At 42.0% G+C, this 26,620-nt stretch overlaps 1 protein-coding gene across 2 annotated transcripts in view; it reads right to left on the bottom strand.

Annotated features, from left to right (window-relative positions):
* Positions 1–26,620, bottom strand: part of THSD4 (thrombospondin, type I, domain containing 4) — a 723,953-nt gene that overhangs the window by 128,925 nt on the left and 568,408 nt on the right. For both annotated transcript variants that reach the window (XM_011978583.1, XM_011978584.1), the window contains one exon: positions 3,911–4,115. In XM_011978583.1, the coding sequence (XP_011833973.1) occupies positions 3,911–4,115 (205 nt within the window). The remainder of the gene's footprint in view (positions 1–3,910; positions 4,116–26,620) is intronic.

Genomic DNA, 26,620 nt, shown 5'->3' with positions numbered 1-26,620 from the left:
CAGCCTTGATCTCTTGGGCCCAAGTGATCCTCATGCCTAAGCCTCCCAAGTAGCTAGGACTATAGGCATGTGTCACTGCATCTGGCTGATTTTTAATTTTTTTTGGTAGAGATGTAGTCTCACTTGATGTTACGCAGGCTGGTTGCGAACTCTTGACTTCAAGCAGTCCTCCCGCCTTGGCCTCCCATAGTGCTGGGATTACAGACATGAACCACCCTGCCTGCCCCTCACTGACTCTTGGTACTTCCATTTTCCCTCTGCCTTCCCTTCATCTATTTTAGGGAAAGAGGAAATGTTTATTCCACAATTTTGATGGAATCAAAACTGACAATCTCTCTGAGACAAAAGAAAGGGAATGAACATTTTTCAACTGCCTAATAGGTGTCAGGGGCTCTGCTGAGTCTTAAATATCTGCTATCCTATTGAATCGCATGACTACTTATAAGGTGAAGATTCTTATTCCCATACTCCAGATGAAAACAACAAGGCTTTGAGAGCTTCCTCCATTCAGACATCCAGTGGATATTCACCCAGATGTCTATTTTTTCTTCAGGGGGCACAGCTTGAAAACTGCTTACAGAATAGAACTAACTATAGCCAAGGAAAACGTACTGAAAGCAACACAAAACTAATAAAAGTGGCATTGTTTGCCAGTACATTTGAACACAATCACACTTCAAATAATCCCCAGAAGAACATTTCCCATTCCAGGAGGCATGATGTTTATGGAGATGCGATCTCATAGCAGTACAAAAGAAAGGAGGAAACACACAAACACTATTTTTCACTATTAAAAAGAATATACAAAGCACTCACTGGGAAACTAGGTTTTCTGCCACTCTAGTGGCTCCTGGGTTTGCCAGAACAAATTGAGCAGTTTTTCTTTGATTGGGTTTGTCTCAGAGTCCCATCTGCCATCCCTTTCTCCTCCCCCCAATAAAACCAAGTTAGCTTTGGCTGCATTTGACTAGATGGGGAAGGAAGAGCTGCAGAATATGGAGCTCCTGGGTCTGGAGTTAACTTCTGGGTGATCCTGATATTTGAAAGTTGCAGACATAGTAGTCTTTCAACTGCTGCAGCCATTGACTGCTGCATGGCCAGTGGCACACCAGAGGAACTCAGGTTCCGAGGCTGCCCACGGATATCATCTCTTGACAGGCTACCACACCTGGAGCTAGACTGCCTGGGTCTCAACCTCACCTCCACCTCGTTATGGCATGGTGACCTTGGCAAAGTACATAATCTCTCTGTGCCTGCTTTCTTACATGTAAAATGGGGATGGGAATAGCTTCTTTTCCCTGTTGAGATAATTCAAAGATTGAATGCATGTAAAGCATTAAGAATAGTGCCTGACACATAGTTTGTGTTAGGTGGGTAAGTTCCTGTTCAATAAATAATTAAAAGATAAAAATGAATATTGCCATTCATTAAGTAGCTTAAACAAATGGCTCCCTTATATTATTTTGTTAACTGATTTGTACATGCTTACATGTATTAGAAATTCGTAAAAAGTAATTTGTTCAAGACCAGGCGTGGTGGCTCATGCCTGTAATCCCAGCACTTTGGGAGGTCGAGGCGGGCAGACCACTTGAGGCCAGGGGTTCAAGACCAGCTTGGCCAACATGGTGAAACCCCATTTCTACTAAAAATACAAAAATTAGATGGGCGTGGTGGTGCATGCCTGTGGTCCCAGCTATTCAGGAGGCTGAGGCAGGAGAATCACTTGAACCTGGGAGGCGGAGGCTGCAGTGAGCTGAGATCGCACCACTGCACTCGAGCCTGGGTGACAGGGCAAGATTCTGCCTCAAAAAAAAAAAAAAAGAGTAATTTGTTCCACCGGTTTGTGGTTTTTATCAGATAGAATGCAAATAGCTCAAAAGTCCAGAAGGAAGTATCAATAAAGATCTTTTTACAAAAATGGGTTAAAAATGGCCTCTCAATATTGATATTGCCCAAAATGATTGCTGGAAGATTCCACAGCTTTTCGGAAGACATGCACGCTACTATGTATAGGTCTGCTGTCCCAGGCAGATGAGGCAGAAAGAGGAGAAAAATGGCTTTTGCTTTAGACCTCCAGGGAGTGAAGGCATAGACAGGATCAATTGTCCCTGGCCACCTCAAATCCCAACAGAACAAACACTGGCTGGTCTCCGCACTTTGCAAAGAGCTTCTCCCATCTTAGAGCAACAGTTTGGGCTGTTATCCACTTTATAACCATGTTTCTCTTGGGAGAAGCAAAGGCTGGTTTAAATGTATAGATATTAAATATTTATCTGCAAGAAGGACTTTTTTTTTTTTAACGTTCTCCACCCAAGCTTCTCATTTCAAGGCGCAGGCCAGGCGGTACTTTGGCATTCCCCAGGGACACTGTCTGCATGCCCCAGGACTCTCGGACACTGCTGTGTCTATCTCACAGTTCTGAAGGAATACATCATCTGGCAGGGACAGATGGCTTTCTCTGGAAAAAGACCAAGCTTACCCAAATAGTTGTTGCTCTTGTACATCTCCGTGATGTTGATTTTTGTGGCTCCCTGGGGAATCTCCACGACGCGGTGGTAGCCCAGGCTGGTGAGGGCATGCTTAAACACGCCCGACACAACCTGACAGCCCGTGTTGTCTCCTCCACACACCCCACATTTGTCCACGACTTTGTCGGAGCCTAGGTAGTCATCACAGCCAATGCTCTGCGAATAGGCAGAAAACAAAAGACTCTTATAGTATGTATCAGGAGCAGGCAGGAGGAAGGAGGGGAAAAGATCTCTGGGCAAGAAACTTCTTTTCTAGCTATTTATGAAATGTATATTCTAGGAGTGGGGTGGGAGCCACAGACAGTAAACCAGATAAGTAAATAAAAAACAGAGTTTATCTGGTGGTGGTAAATGATCAGGAGAAAAATAACACTGGGGAAAAGACTAGGGAAGATGTAGGGTGCTAGAAATTTACTTAAACAGGTTGTACAGTGAAGTTGTTCTACAAATCCCCATTGGACTCTGGGAGGGGAGAAGATGGTCTGTGCTGGGATTTTTATATAAACAATCTCTCTGGAATCATGACAAGCACCACACCTGAAACTGGGGTTTGCCCCCAAGTCTTCTCATATATGCTACACTTAGCAAAGTATCACCAAAAGTAGTGTTCCCCGGACCAGTTTCTTAGGAAATTGAATTGTTTGGGAGCTGAAACTCTACTGGTAACTGTGGCTCTAGAGGCCTGAGAAACAGGACTTTTTCTTGTTACCCCAGAGCACTTTTCCCAGAGCAGAAGAATGAAGGTAAGCAAGAGCCAGAAACATCAACAAATGGGATCATAACCTGCTAAATCACAGAGTGCTGTTTGTGGAGCCGGTCTCATCAGTGTATAAAGGAATTCTGACTTTCCTGAATTCCCTCCCCCTACAAAAGGAATCTTCCCATTACGCATTCTAGGATCTTTTTGCTTTATCTCTCCCTCCTCATTCATGTTTCCGTTGGGACCATTTTATGTTGCATACAAAAACTAAACTTTGGGCCAGACATGGAGGCTCATGTCTGTAATCTCAGCACTTTAGGAGGCTGAGGCAGGAGGACTGCTTGAGCTCAGGACTTTGAGACCAGCCTGGGCAACACAGTGAGATCTAGTCTCTACAAAAAATAAAAAATTAACCAGGTATGAGGGCACACACCTGTAGTCCCAGCTACTCAGGAGGCTGAGGTGGGAGGAACACTTGAGGCCAGGAGTATGAGGTTACAGTGAGCTATGATTGCATCATTGTACTCTAGCCTGGGCAACATAAAAAACCAAAAACATTCCCCAGGGACACTGTCTGCATGCCCCAGGACTCTCGGACACTGCTGTGTCTATCTCACAGTTCTGAAGGAATACATCATCTGGCAGGGACAGATGGCTTTCTCTGGAAAAAGACCAAGCTTACCCAAATAGTTGTTGCTCTTGTACATCTCCGTGATGTTGATTTTTGTGGCTCCCTGGGGAATCTCCACGACGCGGTGGTAGCCCAGGCTGGTGAGGGCATGCTTAAACACGCCCGACACAACCTGACAGCCCGTGTTGTCTCCTCCACACACCCCACATTTGTCCACGACTTTGTCGGAGCCTAGGTAGTCATCACAGCCAATGCTCTGCGAATAGGCAGAAAACAAAAGACTCTTATAGTATGTATCAGGAGCAGGCAGGAGGAAGGAGGGGAAAAGATCTCTGGGCAAGAAACTTCTTTTCTAGCTATTTATGAAATGTATATTCTAGGAGTGGGGTGGGAGCCACAGACAGTAAACCAGATAAGTAAATAAAAAACAGAGTTTATCTGGTGGTGGTAAATGATCAGGAGAAAAATAACACTGGGGAAAAGACTAGGGAAGATGTAGGGTGCTAGAAATTTACTTAAACAGGTTGTACAGTGAAGTTGTTCTACAAATCCCCATTGGACTCTGGGAGGGGAGAAGATGGTCTGTGCTGGGATTTTTATATAAACAATCTCTCTGGAATCATGACAAGCACCACACCTGAAACTGGGGTTTGCCCCCAAGTCTTCTCATATATGCTACACTTAGCAAAGTATCACCAAAAGTAGTGTTCCCCGGACCAGTTTCTTAGGAAATTGAATTGTTTGGGAGCTGAAACTCTACTGGTAACTGTGGCTCTAGAGGCCTGAGAAACAGGACTTTTTCTTGTTACCCCAGAGCACTTTTCCCAGAGCAGAAGAATGAAGGTAAGCAAGAGCCAGAAACATCAACAAATGGGATCATAACCTGCTAAATCACAGAGTGCTGTTTGTGGAGCCGGTCTCATCAGTGTATAAAGGAATTCTGACTTTCCTGAATTCCCTCCCCCCACAAAAGGAATCTTCCCATTACGCATTCTAGGATCTTTTTGCTTTATCTCTCCCTCCTCATTCATGTTTCCGTTGGGACCATTTTATGTTGCATACAAAAACTAAACTTTGGGCCAGACATGGAGGCTCATGTCTGTAATCTCAGCACTTTAGGAGGCTGAGGCAGGAGGACTGCTTGAGCTCAGGACTTTGAGACCAGCCTGGGCAACACAGTGAGATCTAGTCTCTACAAAAAATAAAAAATTAACCAGGTATGAGGGCACACACCTGTAGTCCCAGCTACTCAGGAGGCTGAGGTGGGAGGAACACTTGAGGCCAGGAGTATGAGGTTACAGTGAGCTATGATTGCATCATTGTACTCTAGCCTGGGCAACAGAGCAGGCCTTATTTTAAAAAACCAAAAATTAAACTTTGGAACAAAATGGAATGATCTTCACAAAATCTTTTTCCACTTCTGCAGCTTTCCACTCCTGACCTCATAAGGCTCAGGATCATGTTTCCTGAATCTAACATTGGGACTCATGTTCTGAACAAAGAATTCTGTCACTTTTCCATGAGCAGATGGAATTGAGTAGATTATGGTTTGGACAATGAAATGTTGTGAGTACAGGATTATTCACTGGGTCATGAGGATATGGAAAGATACTTGAAATCAGAATGGTATTCTAATTCTTGAGACACATGTTCTCCAAATCACAGGCTTGTCTCTTTCTTGCATTCTAACTGCAATAATTAGACCACATCTCAAAGGTAAAGTGATCAGCAACCAGTCAAAGTCCACTTTAGATTTTGTTATGCAACCCTGGGTCTCTTCACGTAGGGTGGGCAGAGTCAAATCAAAAGGTGCTCATTCCTTCCCCTCTAGCTGCATGCCTGATTGAAACCTTTCTGCAGGCACTGCCCTTCTATATTATTGCTTCCATATTCCCAAGTGCACATTGACCCATCAATAATGACTGGTCTCTCTTCACAAATAGCGTCTCTGTAAAACATTACCTCTGACAGTAATAGGACATCATCTCAATATGTTCATCTACATCCAATTAGCCTTTCCAAATGCCATGTTTGCTATGTATTTCTCCTCCCTCAAATCCTTCTCACCCTGCCCCATGCACATTTTAGCAGAAAAAATAAGGAGTATGTTTTCCATGCATGATATCCATAGCCCCACCCCCCTTGAATTCTCCCGTGCTTTGAAACAAAAAAAAAATGTCACCAGCAACAGGGGTTTTGAATAGTAGAACCCATGTTATCAAGGCAAGATTCCAACTGAATCAAGGAGATGCCTCTGACTTCATCAAGGGGGAAGGTGGACAGGAGAGGTGGTCAACACCCATTGCCTGCCTTGTCTAGTGACATATCACACTCCCTCTCTTCCCAGCCTCCAGTTTGTTGCTGCTGCCCCTGGACTCGACTTGTCCAGACTGAGCTCATTCTCATAGGGGTCCTTCTGTTAAAGGGAGCAATGTGTACACAGGTAGGAAAGAACACAGAATGACACGGCTGAAGTGCAAGTCTGCTGGGAGGGATAATACGAGGCTGGAGAGTTCAGCGGAATTTGTCAAGAATCTTGTTTGCCAGATTGAAGAATTAGCTTTTCATCCTATGGCATCAGCAACCCTCAGATGTCTGGAGAAGGGGAGAGCCATGCTCAGACCTGCTTTTCGGTGGTAACAATGGCTGCGGTGCGGAGTGGGCCTCACCTAGGGTGAGGACAATGAAGTGTCCAGTGAGTCTCTCTCCTGTAACTAGGGTGTAGGAGATATTTCAAGAATGAATGAGAGTCGCCAAAGATGGGACAGATGTCACATTAACCACATGAATCCTCAGCTTCAGTCCAGTTAGAATGGAAGTATCACAAGGAAATTACACAAGCATGGACAGCTTCAGATAACCACAGACACAGACAAAATGTCATTTCATCTTGTCAATCAGACATTATATGAAAATGCTCTGCACAATTTGATGGACCCACCCCCACCAGATTTCCTGCACAGCATGGTTGCTCTGGATCAGTCTAGACATGGGAAGGAAAAACTTCAAGAGTTTTTCCTGGTAGATGTCCAAGTAGCCTGGAGATTGGTTTCAGTGAAGCATGTGGCTGCAAAAGGATGCCAAGAACTAAAGATGATAGCCTGTTTCCCCGGATCCATGATCAATGGCTTCCTTAGAACACACTAGGAGCACTCTTCAGTGGTCTAGTGGCTACCCAGGCCTCTAAGAGACTGAGTTCCCATGGAGTTACCAAATATCTCTCCTTTACTTCACAAAGCAAGAGGGACAACTCCAGAATGAGAACTAGGCAGACAACATATATTCAATACCTTAATATATAGCTGAGGCCAAGGGCAAATTACACACATGACAACTGTCCCTTCTCCTGCACAGGGCTGTTGTGAAGATCAGATGATGTAATGAGGGACGATTTGGACTGGATGTCTAGGAGGGCATGGCTGGGGAATGACCTCTGGACTAGGATCTGAATGATATGAAGGACCTGCCATGACAAGATTGAAACACGTAAAGATGTATTTCATCACTGATACTGTTGAGTGACTACACTGAAAAGGTTGCCCGGAAAATCCCAAGGTGAATCAGACACAGGTCCTGACTTTGGGAATCTGAGTCTAACAGGAGCGATCAGACATACACACAGAGAATCACAAGCTATCAGGCAACGAGGAACCCCTGCATGCTCTATGTCATGCTGGACAGGATCAAATCTCCTTTAGAAAGTCGATAATTAACAATTGGGTACATAGAGTCTGGAGGATGTTGCAATATCCCAGCCTGAATGAGCGGAATGGGGATGGTGTGAAGGGATTTGAGAGATGCTTACGATGCAAAATGAACAGGACTTTGTGACTGTCCTCATCCTCCTCCTTGCCATCTTCCTCAACATTATCATGTCTAACATTCATAGTCTTAAACCTTCTAGGTCCTCTGAAACATACATGTTTTTCCATTTAATCCTAAAAAGCCATCTGTGAGATTGCTGAAATTTATAGGAAACTAAGACTTAGAAGAGAGGTTAGGTAATTTGCCCACGGCTAAAATGCTAATAATAGATGGAGCTGGGATTTAAACCCAGGCCCCAAACCAAAGCCTATGTTTTTAACCATTAGGTAAAAGTTTGGAGGTCAAAGGATCAGAGGTCGTGTTGAGGGTTCTAGCTTTGTTGAAGGAGTAGTGGCAGTGACCTAGGTGCAGAGGAACAAGTTCAAAGCATGGTTACCATGAAGACTGGAGACAGCCTGGCCTAGAAGTGACTCTGACTTTCTCCTCTTGCAGGATTATGAGGGACCAACCCCATTATGTATCTCTCTTACACTGGCTCTTTTAACATTATACTTTACACACAGTGTGGGAACACATATTCCAGCCCACCTTCCTATTGCATTACTTTCTTATTGTTATAATGTTTTATTTTGAAATAGTGTAAGACTCAGAAGAAGTTTAAAATGAGTGCAGAGAGTTTCAGTGGTCTTTTACCCAGCTTTCCCTAATGATAATATCTTGCATAAACAAAGCACTTTGTCAAAACTTTGTATGCCATTGACAGAAGTATAATACTATTAACTTAAGGATAGGCCTTGTTTGTATTTGTCATCTTTTAGATGCACTTTTTTTGATGTTTCATGAACTATTATCACATGTATAGATTACGTGCTATGACTTTCTTTAAGGCAGCTGATATTCTCCTCCAAAACACAGCCGTATAATCATTAGGTATAATCATTAGCTGATGTCATTTATCAGGAAAAACAGTTTGTAATAATGGAAAGAATGTTGGGCTGGGAACCAGAAAACCTGGGGTGCAGTCCTGGCCCAGTCCCCGGCTTGCTGTGTGATGCTGGATTGGTCACTTGACTTTGAGGTAGGTGCTGAAAACATTTCCACCACCATCCAGATCTTCTTCCCAAGCACAGTGTTCAGAAACGAATCTGGCCTGAATTCTGGTTTGTGTATCAGGAGGCTGATCAATTGGTCACTGACAGGGAAGACTTAGTGCTGACCTATGTCTAGACTCTTTCAGAGGCACCACTCCAGTGTCATCAGGGGGTGCTTAGGGTGGGCAAGAGAATCTGCGCTCTTGTGCTGTCTGCCGCTGATGAGTGCTGTATCTTTGGACATTCTGATGAGTTGTTCTGAGCCCTGGGATTTTTTTCTGCCTGGATAGGGATGGAGCAGCTACCCCTTAGGACTGTTGGGAAAATCAAATGAGGGAAACACAGAAGGTACTTAGCAGAATGCTGCAATATGGTGGCTTCTCAGAAAATGCTGGGTTTTGTCATCATTGTCTTCATGTATTTGATTTTGTCTGAAGTCTATTCACTTTTAAGTAAATCCCATCATCATATAACCACCTGGACCCACCCCTACTTCTGTAACACTTTCTACTACTTCTGAGTGAGAAATATTCTCTTCTTCATTTGGTGAAATTCAGAAAACTTTGAACAGCAAAGAACAAAACAAAAATGACCAAGGTTCACCATAAAGTCAAGATACCTTGCACAGCTTCTACATTCTCACTGCTCAAACAGCACCCATTGAAAAAGGCCAGAAAGAACATCTACTCTCTGATCTACCTTTATTTTATGTTTCTTGCTTATCATGTACTGCAGTTCAAAATAGATACTTCTTGCTGTTACAAAGACCAGTGGATAACCATCAGATGTCCTTTGTATTTTTTCCAGTGATTTTTGTAACACGTTGTAGGAAAATTTTACACATTGCAAGCCATCACAGGAGAAATTGCTCAAGAATTACCCCCAATTGTGTGCCAAAATTAACCTGAATGAAATTTCCTGAGGGAAATGAGCAATCTGGATGACATATTTGGAGGTGAATTTCACAGGGAGGAGGCCTCTGTCCGTCACGGCAGGGTAGGCTGGTGCCAGGCATTCAGATAGTGGAGGTCCTGATTCCCTAATGGGAAGCAGATGTATCTGTGTGTGCTCAATAAACATATGAGACAGGGTAACCTCAACTGTTTGGCTAGATGACCCCCACAGGTAAAACAACGTGCCTTAATAATCATGCTGGTAGAACAGTATGGGAGAATATTAAAATGATTAGTAGCTGACACCAATTTACTTATATTTACAGTGAGCTAATTCGTGGAAATGCATATGGATGCCAGAATGTTTACTCATGACATTCTGTTGAAAGAAATCCTTTGCATATGATAAATATCTTCCTGTTATTACTGTTAGGAATGTAGATCAATACCACCTTCCTGGAAAGCAATTTAGCAATATAGACCGTTTGATCCAGTAAATTCTTCTTCTAGGAATTTATGCTAGGAAATAAGAAATCAGGCCAACAGTTTCTGTATGAAGGGCTCATCACAGTATTATTAATAAAAAATTGGAAACATCCTAAATGTTCAACATAAGGAAACAGTTAATCTATTCTGGGTGGATCTTTTTCCAGTTGTTATTCTCATTAAAATCTTCTAACACTTATGCCTGTAAAACTGACCTTCAACATAGTTCAGTAAATGTTTCCTGAGCCAACCTCAACTATGTGCCAATGCAGTGGTAGGCAGCAGAGACATGAAGGTAAAACAAACAAGGTTCCTATTTACGGTCTAAATCGGGGGTCAGCAAACCGTAGCTAGTAGGCCAAATCTGGCCCACAACCTGTTTTTATAAATAAAGATTTATTAGAACACAAACACTCCCCTTTGTTTAGTTATTGTCTACGGCTGCTTTTGTGCTGCAACAGCAGGTTGAGTAGTTGCAACACAAACAGTAAAGTCTACAAAGCCTAAAGTATTTAGATTTGGCCCTTTACAGAAAAAAAATTGCCAATCCCTGGTCTAAACTGAAAGTCAGACACAGTCAAATCACTTCAATATTGTTTGTAAATGTCGAGAGGGAGATGGGCAGAGTCCTGTGCAGCCAAAACCAAGCTCAGGTAGATACATCCAAATCTACCCCTGATTGCCCTCATCCTGTATCATATACACCCACTTGATTTGTTCCAAAGTGACTCAATTGTAAAACAGAAGGCAGAGAGTTGTCTTCCACAGTAGTCTTCAACTTTTTTAAGTAGAAAAAAATGTACCTCAAAAATAAAATCTCATGTGGAAATCCAAAGCTCCACCACGTAAAATGTGAAAAGCAGAACTGCTTTGGTTGAAGGACTGTCAGGGTTTAGAAGCCCAGCTTTTCACCTTCCTGCCTGCTCTTCTTCCTCAAGGTGAGGGCTTCTCAACTCCAGCTCTACTGATGTTTTGGTCCTGAAAGGTCTTTCTTATGGGGGCTGCCATATGCATTGTAGGATGTTTAGCAGCATCCCTGGCTTCCATCCACCAGATGCCAGGAGCATCCCTCTCAGTGTGACAAAAATGTCTCCAAACATTGCCAAATGTTCCCCATGGGAACAAAATCACCCTCAGTTGAGAATCACTGCCCTTTATTCCAAAGCTCATGGGACACCTAGGAGCACATGACAGATTCCCCAGAAAGCTTTAAAATGATGGCAATTCCATAGAAGCACATGAACAGCCTTTGTAAATGTCAGAGAAGCTAATAAGCAAAGAACACTTAATTATCCAATTTCCAAAAATAGTTCCTTACTGCTATCAAACCTTCTCGCGTTGTTTAAGAATGCCTCTTGGCTTAACTTCAGCATGAGTATGATTATGTATTGCAAAGAGCACAGTACCTGGGACAGAGTAGGTGTTTAATAAGTGTTTGTTGAATGAAAGAACAGCTGGTTGAGGAATCAAAAGATCAAAGTTATGGGACCAACTTGCTCTTCAAACTGGCTCATCTCTAAGGTCCCTTCTGGTGCCAATTTTTTTTCTTTTAAAAGGAGATACAGCCCTGATATGAAGCAACCTGCCATGTTTAAAGGGAGGGAAATTTGCTTTATATACACAAAATTAAATTGGAAACAGGAATCAATGGAGATCAAATTGACAATGCCATTCATTTGAAGAGAAGAAATGGTCCATGGGATAAAAGGTATGTTGGCTTCCTAAACGAAAGCAATTGTAAAACGAGTGATCTGGTTTTAATCAAGCTTATGGCTGTCACTTTTCAGTACCTCATCCTAGTTTATAATAGGATAGCATCTTATTGAAGGACTCAGATGGAAGAAAATGTTGGCGCTCTTGTAGGATAAAACTGGGTAAGAATCAACTGTAGCTATGTTTACAAATCTGAAGAAAGGAGTCCCGAGAGGTAAACATATCATATGCTGTAAGATAATTGCCACCTCCCCCAATTCCCACTAGGGTCATCGTTCTCTGGAGGGTGGCGATATCCCAAACTCTAAAATTCTAATGCTTTACTTTCATAATTTTCCTCCTCCATGGATTGAAATGGGGGAAGGAGGAGATAGGCCTGAAATAGCTTTTGACAGTGATAATTGCTCTATTATAAAAGTAAGGTAACCATATTTTTGTATAGAATACTAGAAACCTCTAAATTTTCACTTTATTTTTAATGTATAGAGCTGTATGGTGAATTGTGTTTAAAGAGATCATAATATGTCTGACCAGATTTTATTGTAATTTTTTAGTGTCCCAGGAGGGGCTGGCAGCAGGAAAAAACCACGTGGGATGGGTCTGTTAGAAGCTGTGGTTTGGGGCTGATAAGGGGTCAAGACTAGGAAGTTCCTTGCAGAACAGAGCAGAGAGACACGGCCTACACCCCATAGGGCAGAGTTCTGGAAGCCAGGTTATCAGCAAAAAGGCAAGAGCAAGTTGGGTTGATGAACTCTGATCCAGAATGGAGGTTGCTTGCACACTGGCCTGATTTACAGGGCCTCCTGAGCGCAGACGGCCTGAGTCTACCACTGCAGGTCACAGACAGAACGCTCTCAGAGGACCGTCCCATGGCCAGAAGGCAATAATGGAGATTCACGCTGGCATCCTCGTCATTTCCTTAACGCACAGCCAAATGTGCCTGTTTGCATTTTTCTCCACAAGATGGCACCTCTAAGCCTTTGCAAGAGGGTACTTACCTAAACAACTAGTTTAAGTAAAAGAATCAAAGATTCAACATTTAAAAAAAAGAATGACTGTTGAGAAACACAAGAAGGGTGGACCCAGAGATCCAGGATGACTGCATATTTACTGTGCTCTTATGTGCAAGTTTCTGCCATGTTGTTAAGGCATGATTTCATTTCTTAAAAGTTTTTTTTGGAACATCAAAAAAAAGGTGGGTGAAATATTCAGATCTTGTAATTTCCAAAATGGTCAAGAAAAATGCTTTAAAATCTGTGTAAATGAGTTACAACATTGGGGAATAGATGGGTTTCTTAGGTATCATTGGGCCATCTCCAGGGATGGCTGAGAGGACGGACTGGGTGAGTGGGAAGAGATGATGAGAGAAAAGGCTGGCGACCAAAGTGTGGGATCTTAAATCCGAAGGCTCTTGAGTGAGAAATGGCAGGCTGCAAAGCTCTTTTCAGAAGATGTCTGTCAAACACAGGCAATGGACTGGAGATGGAAGAGACTGGAGACTGGGACACACAAAGACAACTGCATTAAGATGGGCACAAAGTGATGGAGGCCTGGACCAGAGAGATGAAATTAGAATGGAGGGCAAGAGCCCACCAACATCACGCTGAAGGAATGGCCAACTGGACTGAAGACGGATGTTCTATCCAAGGTGAAGTAAGGAAGACCGCGGTTCCTGGCCTGAGAACCTGGAAGAATACTAGTGTTCTTGAGGCAGAAACTCCACTGGGGGGCAGGCGCCATCTTACAGCAAGGGTCTGAGCATGGATCTTGATACTCATTAATTAATTCATCAAATTTAGTTATAATAATTCTCCCCCATGCTTTCATCGGAATGTTCCTCTAAAACCCTATGCATTTTTATTTTAGCTTTTTGGCTAGGACTCCTTCTAAAGTCTATTTTATAATTCTCAGTTTTTTAAAAAATCAAGACTAATACGTGTAAGGTTCTTGTATTGGTTCGAACCCTGAGAGTGTGCCGACAGACAACACGAAGCGATGTGGAGCAACATGCTGTTTTAATGAGCGCCTGGATGCAGGCGGGCTGAGGCCTAAAATGGCGTCAGCCCAAGTGAGGACAGGGCAAAGGTTTTATAGTCTCCTGTAAACAGGAAGTGTCCTAGTCTGACATTACTGCTGCGTTGTACCTGGATGGCCTCTTTTTCGATTTTCATGGGTACGTGTCTTCTGGCCGGCTCTCTTCCTGCTTCTGCTATTTTGGTGGCGCACGCTGCTGGCACAAGTAGCCTTGCGCCTTGGGACTGGGCCTGAGAAGGGAGGGGTTATTCATCTCCTTAAGCTTTCAGGCCCTGGGGGAGAGCATTGGTGTATTTTCTCTGGCCCCTTGTTACTCAGTGTGGTCCATGGACCAGCAGCGCAGGCATCATCTGGGGCATTTTAGAAGTCTTGCACCAGTTCCCGGGGCTACTGAATCAGAATCTGCAGTTTAACAGCATTCTCAGGTGATTCCTATGCACATTCAGGTTTGAAAGGTGCTGCTCTACACTGGGGGTCAGCAAGCTTCTTTTGTAAAGAGCCAGACAGTAAATACCTTAGGCATTGCAGTCATATGGTCTCTGTCGCAGCCACTCTGCTGGATTGTTGCAGTGTGAGAACAGCCATGGACAACTTATGGCTATGTTCCAATAAAACTTTATTTACACAAACAGGTGGCTGGTGGATTAGGCTCACATGCTAGATTTGGTTTACTTGCTAGATTTGGCCCATGGGCTATAACTTGCTGACTCTTGCTCTAGATGACTCAGAGACATTCTGAGGTATGAGAGATTGCCACTCTCTATATTAAGTGGGTCCAACTACTAGAAGGTCTCTGCCGTCCCTCCTCTGGATGTCAGAAGTCACCTCTTGCAGCTGGCAGTGCTTTCCTGACTTCCTTATTGGCTGTTTTCACCAGGAAATTGTTGAAGAGCAAATGAACTGTCACAGAACTGAAAGAACTCCCTGGTCAATAAAAGTTGCTGCCGTAACTGGCTAGCCATATGCAGAAGATTGAAACTGGACCCCTTCCTTATACCATAGAAAAAAATCAACTCAAGATGGATTAAAGACTTAAATGTAAAACCCCAAACTGCAAAAACCCTGGAAGACAACCTATGTAACACCATTCTGGACGTAGGAACTGGCAAAGATTTCATGACAAAGATGCAAAAAGCAATCACAACACAAGCAAAAATTGGCAAATGGGATCTACTTAAACTTAAGAGCTTCTGCATAGCAAAAGAAACTATCAGGCTGGTGTGGTGGCTCATGCCTGTAATCCCAGCACTTTGGGAGGCTGAGGTGGGCAGATCACCTGAGGTCAGGAGTTCAAGACCAGCCTGGTCAACATGGTGAAATCCCCCTACCTCTACTAAAAAATACAAAAATTAGCCAGGCATGTTGGTGGGCACCTATAATCCCAGCTACTTGGGAGGCTGAGGCAGGAGAATCACTTGACCCCAGGAGGCAGAGATTGCAGTGAGTTGAGATCACACCATTGCACTCCAGCCTGGGCAATAAGAACGAAACTCTGTCTCAAAAAAAAAAAACAAAACAAAAAATGAACAAAAAACCCCTGAGATCTGGCTAAATAGAAAAGCCTAGTTTTTCTTCCAGTGCTGGAGAGAGAGGAAAGGGAGAGGAGAAACGAGGAGATGGTGGAGAGCCAAAGAGAAGCTCTGAGTGATGGGGGACTCCTAAGGACCTTGAATCTGAAGTTCACTTCCTGGGATTTAAAGAATTTAACAAAAATTTCTTTTCTATGTACCATATGTTCAAAACATCTTTTCTTCTAGACACATGAATGTTCACCTAAGAGCCTTCCTAATAATGCACATTACACCTGCAGGTGATATCATTTTCTGAGCCCTAGTTTTGTACCTGTAAAATGAGGGGATCAAAGTATAATTTACAAATCTCTTGTGAGGCTTAAATGAAATGTGTAAATGAAGGTACCTAATTCAGAACTGGCACGAAGTAGGGGTTGGTAAAATGATATGCCTTTCTTTCTCCTTGAGACCCGTCCCTTGGCAGTCTGGCCATGGGATTCCCTTTTTCACACAAGCTACATATACTTCTCTACCAACAGGGGAGGCTGGTCTATTTGCACTGTCCACCGAAACCCCACTTTCTTTACACATGATTCTCAAGTGGTATTTGAAGACAGAGCTGTAACAGGTAAACTGCCACAATCTATTTGCATTTCAATAATGGTCTGGGACAATGGTGATCAAGGCTTCCAGATATTTTTTATCTTTGTTACTTTTCTCATAAAAAAAATACTTAAATTTTTTTTTTTTTTTGGCTAGTCTTTCCTGGTTTTTCTTGGAGACCAGCTATGGAGAGCCTCAAAAACTGGAAAGGGATTATTTTCATTTTAGAAACAGAGCAAGGGAGACTGCTGGGTGGAGCCTATGGGTTGGGCATGTTGGGTCACGGTCTTAGATGAGTTTTAGGTAGAAAACAGATGCAATCAGGGCATTCAAGCATCTCCCAGGGATTTAGGCAGTAGGAGGTCCCATGGATATATGTGACAGCTATTACGACTGAACCGCTCACCACGTGCTCAGCACCTTACCTAATATGTCATCCTGCCTAATTCTCTCAACAACCCCAGGTGGTAAGAATTACTATACCTATTTTGCCAAAGCTCCGAGAAGGTAAGTAATAGGTCAAAGCTCACACAGAAGTGATGGTGGTGGGTTTGAAATAAGTGTCTTCTGGCCTCAAAGGCTAGGATCTTTTTCCTCTGCTGGTTGTATTGTCTCTTAGGACAACAGAAACCCTTCTTGTAAGAACAGGGCCTGGTAGATGACTGACCAAGGGCCACATATACACTTATATCTCTCAGGCGGCTCTCGGGCTTTCCCCAACAGGCTTACACACAGGCTTTACTTCCAATCTGAGGCCTCCCCTCCCACGAGGCCTGGCCACATTGCTTCAGCATCTCCTACAGCTTGATTCCATTGCAGTCCCATATTGAAGTCCCCTGAAGTCCCATATTGTGCTGATTTACCCCCCATGAAGGGACATCTATAATACCACCCTTCCTCCCATAACAAATTCCTAGATCCGAAACTATCCACTGAAATAGGAATGATTTTTCTCATTTGTCATCCTGGGAATGGGAACTATTGGTTTGTCAAGTTGAGAGGTATTTATAACTCAAGGAAAAACATGAAGTTCCTTGAGTGATGTCATTACCCAACCCGAGAGCTTGCTCTCTGAGACCAGAATGACTAAGAAATTAAATAAAGATAATTTCCTATTATTCTCTCTTCTAACCATAGATACATCCAATATGAATATTTCATTAGGAAATAAAGACATTGTGTTCCATGCACTGTCAGAAGGAAGAAATTTGGCTGAAATGTTTAAACATGAAGGCTCCTTCATGCTTTTCTTGAAGGATGGCTAAGAACAGGGTTATCTGTCAAACTCAATGTGTTGCTTAACAGTAATTCAGGTGGCAGCCAGATGAATGATTCTCATGCTGGCCGAGAATTCCCCTTCTCTTGCAACTTTAAACCAAAAGGTAGGGCAATGGCAGATCTGCTGCCCACACGTGGCTTCCAAGTGACTGCACTAACAATATGCACTTGTATATATAAATATTTAGGACACATAAACCAGTTGGAAAAACACTGATCCTTCATCTTCTTTAGTAGAACCTTGAAATTCTTAACTTTCACCAGTCCCTTCTTTAAAATCCAGATTGTATTTATGAGCTTTTAAATCATGCCCCGCAGATGCGTAAGCATCAGGGCTGAATGTTGTGGTTTCAGGTAATCTATACTGCATGTGGTTGTGAAATTTATCTTCCAAAGACACTGCTGTCATCATGTCATTCCTCTGACTCAAAAGGCCTCCTGATGTCAGCTGTCACTTAAACGAGCTGATTATTTCCTCCTAGGCATTATGCCTATATGTGATTCTCTGATTCCAGGTGGAAGGGAGTGCCTAGGGCTGCAGTCGCTCAAGAATAAGCCTTACTCCAGGAGTGGACAACTGAGTGAAGGTAGGGATTTTGACAATGATCCAGTGTCCTTATGCTTTGACAGCAAAAGTACTTTGCTGTCATATAGTGAAAATATATAATAATTAGTGACACTATTTATTAATTATATCTCCTAATTTACTGGTTGGTTTTATTATGATAAAGCCGGTTTATGTTTGTAAAAAGCATCTGACACATGGAAGAAACTCAATGCATATGATGTTTTATTTAAAGTCAAGTTAAAGATAACATAGAGAGCAAATTCAAAGAAACACAACTAAATGATATCAATTCCCAGCTTAAACAGTAGCTGCTTGGAATGTTATTTAGCTAGAGAATGACCTGAATATACTTAAAAAATGTGAAACAGCAGCAAATATGGAAGTAAAAAGAAAAGCATTTCTCCAGCAGAGGAGAACATACCCTGGTTAAAAGAGAGAAAGAGCCAAAGTCAAAAAGAGTCGAGGATTCCATTTTGACAACTTATGGACTCTGGTGACTTTAGGTTCCATAAGAAAAGTGTGCTCCCACTATTCAGAGAGGTCTGCAGAGGTGCTCCTGGGCATCAAGAAAAGCAATATAAAGAAATGAAACTGGTATTTGTTGGTTATCTGATACTGTGAATATATTTACTACCATTTTTATAATGGAGGAAAGAAGGAGATTAAGTAACTTGCCTGAGGTCACACAGCCAAGTGCTAGGATCTGTGCTCATACTTATCTAGTTCAAAAACTCAAAAGCAGAGTTTTAAGGTGGAAGCCACAGAGGCAAGGAGATTCATGGAGTGATTGAAACAGGGAATATGGTAGTGAATAGCAGATGCCAGCAAGTGCAGAACACCCACTGAAAGGTGCATGTGTTGGACAGGTGGAAGGATGAGGGAAAGTGGCACTGGGTAGCTTTTGAGTACTTGCTTTGTCCTGATATTTCTTGGAAAGGAGTCATCTTAATCACATCTTGAATTTCCCCTTTATAAGCATGGGACACCTCCAATTTCCCAGAAGCTTTGAGTTTTCTCTTATCCATTGCCTACATGCACTGCCTGAAGTGCTGGCACTAAAACCTCTCCCAAATATTTTGTTTTCTATTGTACCAAAAGGGTGTGATAAAAGCTTTTCTCCCCAAAGCAAACCCAAAGGCCTGGGAGTTTAAATTATTTTGGACAGCTTCTATTTCTTCTGGTGGCTCACTCTGCCTCAGGCCTCCAGAATGTTCTTCAACGATCAGAAAGGGAATCTAAAACCATGGTATCATGATTTCCATGATAGGCCAGGATTTCCCCATGATATGCTTTGGCTATGTCCCCACCCAAATCTCATGTGTGGTGGGAGGAACCTGGTGGGAGGTGATTAAATCATGGGGGCAGTTTCCCCCATGCTATTCTCATGATAGTAAGTTCTCATGAGATCTGATGGCTTTATATGAGGCTTCCCCCCTTCGCATGGCTCTCATTCTTCTCCTTCCTGCTCCTTCCTGCCATTATGTGAAGAAGGATGTGTTTGCTTCCCCTTCTACCATGATTGTAAGTTTCCTGAGGCTTCCTCAGCCTTGTGGAATTGTGAGTCAATTAAGCCTCTTTCCTTTATAAACTACAGAATCTTGGGCAGTGCTTCATAGCAGCATGAAAACAGGCTAATACACCCCAAGACCATCTTTCCTCTGGGTTTGAATCACCCTAGCGACCCTGGGGACCCCATTTTGAGTCCTAAGCTACCAGCTTTGAGACTGTATTCTGTATGTGATTGAGGGCTGCAAGGAAATCACTGTTCAACTTGTGTTTTTAAATAATGATTCAGCCTATTCCCTTTAAGCTGAAGGAACTTCTGAAGCTCTTGAGCAGGGGAAGGCTATAAATCCATAACTTATTAGGAGTTGCTGTAGAGTATTCATTTTGAACTGTTATTGCCTCCTAAGGATTCCATGAACTAACCAAGGCATTACCCCTGAGTTGAGGGGTGAAATGGACAGCTAGAGGAAGTTATTGGAAGTATCTACTTGAATACTAGAAAAATCTCTGCCTCAAATAAGCTGGTAATGGCGACATGATTGATACAAAGTCATTCAGATTAGTAACCAGTAAAATGATTTATCCACTTCTTAGGATGGCTGGAAAACCATGTCAGCAGCATAGATGAAGATATCCATCTTCCTCCTTGCTGTGGCTCAAAGTCATCAACAAATTGAAGCAGTTTTTAAAAAATGAAAGCTAAAATGTCAGAGGAACAGAATACAAAGGTGGCATAGAGCACTGACCTAGCTGGCCATGAAAGTCAAATTTGAATTTTTTTTTTTTTTGGTAAATCTGGAGCTTACAGTTACCAGTCTGTATTAGGAAAAATCACAAATTCTTGCTGCTGAAGATTAGAATTCTATATTTTATACAAACTGAAATGGATATGAATAAAAATAAAATGAATTTGGGCCGGGCACGGTGGCTCATGCCTGTAATCCCAGCACTTTGGGAGGCCGAGGCGGGCTGATCACAAGGTCAGGAGATCGAGACCATCCTGGCTAACACGGTGAAACCCCGCCTCTACTAAAAAAATACAAAAAAACTAGCCAAGCGTAGTGGCAGGCACCTATAGTCCCAGCTACTCGGGAGGCTGAGGCAGGAGAATGGCGTGAACCCCGGAGATGGAGCTTGCAGTGAGCCGAGATCGCGTCACTGCACTCCAGCCTGGGCTACAGAGCGAGACTCTGTCTCAAAAATAAATAAAATAAATAAATAAATAAATAAATAAATGAATTTGGAGCAAAGGACATTTATCCTTTTCAGAAAATATAGCTCTGAAATTTCATTTCATAACAGATTTGTAGTATAGAGAAGAACAAAATGGCCTAACCAATTGAAGGAAGAAGAGGCTTATCACAGTAAAATCAGGCTTATTGGCAAGTATTCCCACTAAACGTAGAGTGCTAGAATCATAGACTCTTGGAACAGAAGAAAACAGAGAGATCATCTGGTTTAACCACAATCAGTTAGACCCTGGTGTTAGCCTGGGTCCCACTGTTTTCTGTTGAGACCTTGGACAGGCACTGGGGCTAATTTCACCTACAAATCATGTCTGCTAAATGAGATACGTCAGTGGCTTTCAAGCTATTCCAAGGCTCTACTTCAATATTTTCATAATCTTTAAGATACATTTTCAAAACGTGAAGAACTGTGATAAACATCATGTATACTCAACCATAGTATATGCCTACGTATAACACACCGGACATCTCCACATTAACCCATTTTTATGCGGCCTTTGGAACAAACTGCTCCCATTTTTATTTAACCAAAGAGATTATCTGTCTATAATTTCTTGCCTATGTTAATTAAGAACTCTTCAAAGGTTGTAAATTATAACACAATTCAGAAATAAAGTGAATGCTAAGGCATCCAAATCATTTTCCATATTACTTGTGCTAAATTTTCTAATGGACAAAATAGCCACATGCTCACTAAATGCCTGTATAAGAGTTAGAGGTTAATGTTTTCATTAGAAATTAATTTATGCTAAAGAACAAGATCATGTCCTTTGCAGGAACATGGATGATGCTGGAGGCCATCATCCTTAGCAAACTAAAGCAGGAACAGAAAACCAAATACCACATGTTCTCACAAGTGGGAGCTAAATGATGAGAACACATGGACACACAGAGGGGAACAACAGACACTGGGGCCTACTTGAGGGTGTAGGGTGGGAGAAGGGAGAGGAACAGAAAATAATAACTATTGAGTACTAGGTTAGCAGTGGGGTGATAAAATAATCTGTACAACAAGCCCCTGTGGTATGAGTTTACCTGTATAACAAACCTGCATATGTACTCTTGAACCAAAAAACTGTTTTAAAAAAGAAATTAATTTATGCTAATAAAACACATTAGTGGTTTTAAAAAATTTGTTTTATGTGTTGGGATTACCTATACCTCTTTCTTTGGACACACAATCATTTTCATGAAAAAATGTTAGGACCACAGGACCAGATGACTTAGCACACGCATGGCACTTTAAAAATGCTTTACTATTTAAATTAACTCCCTGACTCCTCCCAATACCCCAAGAGGAAAGTCATACTATTATTTCCATTTTAGAGATGAGAAAACTGAGGCAGCTGAGTAAATTGTCCAAGATGAGTAAAATGTTGAACAGGAATGTAACCCAAGCATCCCAGTCCCAGAACCTAGACTTTTAACGTCAACTTTTAATACACCTTCAGATGACCTCCTGGTGCCTGGTAACCCTAACTTTCTAAGCCACTTCTGTCCTTGCAAGAGCCCTGTCTGATTCTGTTTGACTTTCTCCAGTGACAGGCAGCCTTCCACCTGTTAAGGAAGCCAGTTCAGCCCTGAACGGCCCTGGCTCGTAATAAATCCTCCTCTCTCTGCGTACTGTCCACAGTGTTCCATGTTCTGTCCTCCGAAAACCTCTGGACACTGGTCTGTGCCACTTCCTTTCTAATATATTCCATTTGGTTTTATGTATTTGCCTAAAACAGGTCGTCTTCTCAGGACTACAGGGTGAGCGCACCCTGATGCAAGGAGAACCCTCGGTTTATAGCTTGAAAGTTAAATTACCTGGAATACTTTACTGTGGTATAGGTATCCATTTTTTTTTTTTTTTTTTTACAGTTTCTTTTTAGCATTGTACCTTTTCTAGCATTTGGTTTTCCTGTGAAAACAGTGGCTTAAAAATACCCTTGAATGAATCTTCTTTCTGTGACAAAGTGTTTGCCCTTTTCTCCCTTTTATAATGAAAGTGACATAAGGGATTCTAAACTGTTAGAAAAGTGAAAATCACCGTTAAGTAGCAATGATGCCAAACAGTAATGAGAAACTCTGTCTTTGGAATCACACTCTTCCAGGATTGCAGTTCTGTTGGCCATACACTAGCTGTGTGACCTCAGGCAAGATGTACCACCTTTCTGTCAATCGTAAATGAGAAAAATAATCATTTAAAGCACAAAAAGAAAGCCTTCGTCACAGTGCCTGGACTACAGTGAGTGTTCAATGAAACTCTGTGATTGTTGTTAACAATGGTGTTGAAAGGAATGAAACACATCCCCCATATATCTCCCAACTCCCTGAGCCCAGCACGAGCCCAGCACAAACACATTCCTCCATATTTCTTTCAAACTTCAGAAAAACATCACCTGGGAAATCTCCGATAAGGACGCAGTGGGAACCAATTAAAAAATGCTAACCAATTGTAATGCTGTAACCGAGAGAATTACCTTGTTCCCCTGTAACTTTACATATCCTGTTTACATCGGGCTATAAAAAGCAAGCACTCGCATTGTTGGAGGCCCTCTTGTATGCTGTGGAATGGAGGGACCAAGTTCGAACTTGTAGTAAAGATCCTTGCCGCTTGGCTTTGACTCTGGACTCTGGTGGTCTTCTTTGGGGAACAAAGGGTCTGGGTATAACAGTGTAAAGACCTGGGGGGTTTAACAAGAAGAAAAGAAGACGGGCATTGCTAGATGGGCCCCACATTGGAAGCTCTGTCACATGGAAGAAAGATTAGATTTCCTATCTGTGGTCCCAAGAAATTGGACTGGGGCTTACAGAGGAATGGTATAGAAGGACTGATCCCATGTAGTGATTGGGAAACAAAGCCTTAGGGAATGCCTCCCTCAAAAGCTTGCTGTAAGGATGAACTGTTACAATCTCTGTAAAGGGTTTAGCACCATGCCTGGAACATAGTAGGCACTCAGTAAATCTTAGCTTATTGCATTAGCAGTTGACTGAAGATGGAAGGGCTATTTTGGGAGGAAGTGAGTTCTTCACCACTGGAGTCATTCAGGGAAAGACTAAATGATCAGAGTGTGTATGTGTGTGTGTGTGTGTGTGTGTGTGTGTAGGTGGGTTTTGAAGGAAAGATCTAAATCATCAGGTGACTTGTTAGATTAATGAAGGATTAATTAAATATCTACCATGTGCCTAGCACTGACCTTGTCGTTTAGAGAAATCAAAAGTGGCATACGTTACATCCCTGCTCTCAATGGGCTTAATGTCTAGCTGGGGAGATAAACAAGAGATAAACTACATGGTAGGTGGAAGAGGAATTAAAGGATAAACTGGGCAGTAACAGCTGAGGAGTTCAAAGACGGCTTCATAGCAAAATCAGGGTTTATAAAATAAAGGGATGGATTTTTATACTTAAATAAAAGAAGAAGAAATCAAAGATTAAGATATCATGCAATTTTGGCAAAGCCTGAAGTTTTTAAACATAATCAGCATGGCTTGGCACTTTATCTATGTCATGCTGTCCTTCCTGCTCTCGGTTCTGAAGGAGTCATGTGGGTCAGGGGCCTCAACTCACATCACTGAAATTACTCCAATAAGAGAGAATTTGAGACCAGTCCTGGGCAACCCCCTGGCTCTCTTGCCATAAATTACCTCCCAGATTTGCCACAGCTGGCCCTCTAATTTCACTATATAGGATTAGAAAGTTGCCTAGGCCAGGTGCAGTGGCTCACACCTATAGTCCCAGCACTTTGGGAGGCTGAGGTGGGTGGATTGCTTGAGCCTAGGAGTTTGGAACCTCCCTGGGCAACATGCTGAAACCCTATTTCTACAAAAAAATACAAAAATTAGCTGGGCATAGAGGTGTGTACTTGTAGTCCTAGCTACTAGGGAGGCTGCGGTAGGAGGATTGCTTGAACCCAAGAGGTTGAGGCTACAGTGAGCTATGATCATGCCACTCCACTCCAGCCTAGGTGACAGAGTGAGACTGCCCAATAAAAGAAAAAGAAAGTTGCAAAAAAAAGTTGCCTTTGTTACTACTTTTCCAGTAAGTCCCCAACACTAGTATTTTGGTGGCTAATGAACAGTACAATTTCTTTCTTGACCTATCTTTACTGAAAAATGTCAGTAATATATATCGTAAGATGTATTAGTTCTCATGAAGCTAAAGTAAGTTTTATTTTGAACAAGAAAAAAACATTAACATGAGTAACATTTTTCTGGCTTGGCTTTTTTTCTTTTCTTTTTTTTTCTTTTGCTAAACAAAAAAATCTATAGCTGTCTTAGACCATCCTGTAAGAATTCAGGGATAAGAACTGAGGAACAAGAACATCCAGGGATATATTGGCAGTGAGTCAGGACCATGCAAAACCATAAAATAAAGAACATAACTTTTTGTTGATTCACAACTTAATAATAAGTTGTTTAAAATATTTAAATCATAATGTCATTGTCAGTCTTGTATCATGTCTGTGTTGTTACATCTAAAGGCCCTTGAGCAAAGATGATGCAAAATCTGACTTTGTGTTCTTTTCAGAACTGGCACACATTAAGTGAGAATAATTCTTGAATTAAGTAAAATTCTTACGACTACGACTGGGCTTCCATTCCAAATCACAGAATGCCTCATTTAAAGAATGAAGAAATTAGAGCCCAGACCCTTGTGGAGTGGAATTTTGTGGTTAGTGCATTTTGGTCCTGTATTGCAAATGGGGCATTTTACATCAAATAATTATATTCTATGAGCTTAAGTGAATGTCATTCCCAAATTACATATGGCTTTCTAGAACTCCTTCCAGCCCCCATGCAAGCTACCAGGATTTACTTCAGAAGTACAGTTTACAGATTGATGAAAGTACTAATCTTTTCACTTTAGGCAAAGGGAATGGTAGAATGGATTTCTGTTAGACATTACTGATGTTTGTCAGTATCTGGCTTCTCTACTTTCCGGGTACATGGAGGATTACAATTCTCCACTCTTCTGAAGTTAGGTTTGGCCATGTGACTAGTTCTGGCCAATGGGATGTGAGTGGGAGTGGCAGGTGTCACTTTCATGTTGAAGCATTTAACTGCTGATGCTCAATTCTTGAGCGTCAGAGCAAATTTTGCAGCTGTTGGGGGACCTGACTGCAAAGATGGCTGACCTTGAAGGGAGCTTCTAAAATGGTGGAGCTTCCAACAACCTGGGTCCCTGAGGGACCATAATGAACAGGGTCCTTGCTGACTCTTTATGAACAATATGAGAGAAAAACCTTTGTATTAAGCCACTGATATTTTGTAATTACAGTAGTTGTCACTTAAGCTTAATGTAGCTTATTCTGATCGGGACAGAACTTCTGCTTACATTCTTAACCTCTAGTCCAAAAATTATGTAGAATTTCATGACAAAGGCTAGACCATACTAATTTATAGTATCTGATACAAACTATGTTTCAAATTCTTTCTTTCAAATGCCTGAATAAGAGTGTACTGTTGCACTGACATGTCTTCATTTAAAAGTACTGAGACTATGAGAACAATTAAGTTTTAAACTGAGTAGTTTGTTTAAAAAGATTTTTTTCTGTGTTATATAGAAAAGACAAACTGTTCATAGACATAGAAAGCTACTTGCCAATTCTATGTGCAGTTGGAATAGTTTCAGTGTTCAAGGGTTCAGAATTTACCTCTAACTCAGTGCCGCTGGGCTATGTTTCATAGTTTGGAAAGCTTCTTTTAAGACCTGCAGGACATCTATAGGACATTCCATCACATTTTTATGTATCACACAAGTCAGAGTGAAGCCGAGGGCCCACAAATATCCAAATGACCTTCAGACTTCTGGAAATACAACCCAGATCCTGTGTTCACTTGTCTACACTTTGTACTATCAGCTCAATGTTATACTACAAAAGAGTAACTGTGCCCTGCAAAAATGTAGATATTACATGTAGAATCTTTGATATTCTTGACTTTCACTGAGCTCCATGCTTGATGCTTCCTGTACTTTTTAAAACAAAAACGTGGTAAAATAAACATAATATAAAATTTACCATCTTAGCCCCTTTTAAGGTATAGTTCAGTGGTATTAAAAGATACTCTTGGCCAGGCGCA

Source organism: Mandrillus leucophaeus, unplaced genomic scaffold (assembly GCF_000951045.1).
Source record: "Mandrillus leucophaeus isolate KB7577 unplaced genomic scaffold, Mleu.le_1.0 Scaffold197, whole genome shotgun sequence".
NCBI classification, from domain to species: Eukaryota; Metazoa; Chordata; class Mammalia; order Primates; family Cercopithecidae; genus Mandrillus; species Mandrillus leucophaeus.
The sequence above is the reverse complement of the archived record's forward strand: the minus strand, read 5'-3'. Positions and strand labels throughout refer to the sequence as shown.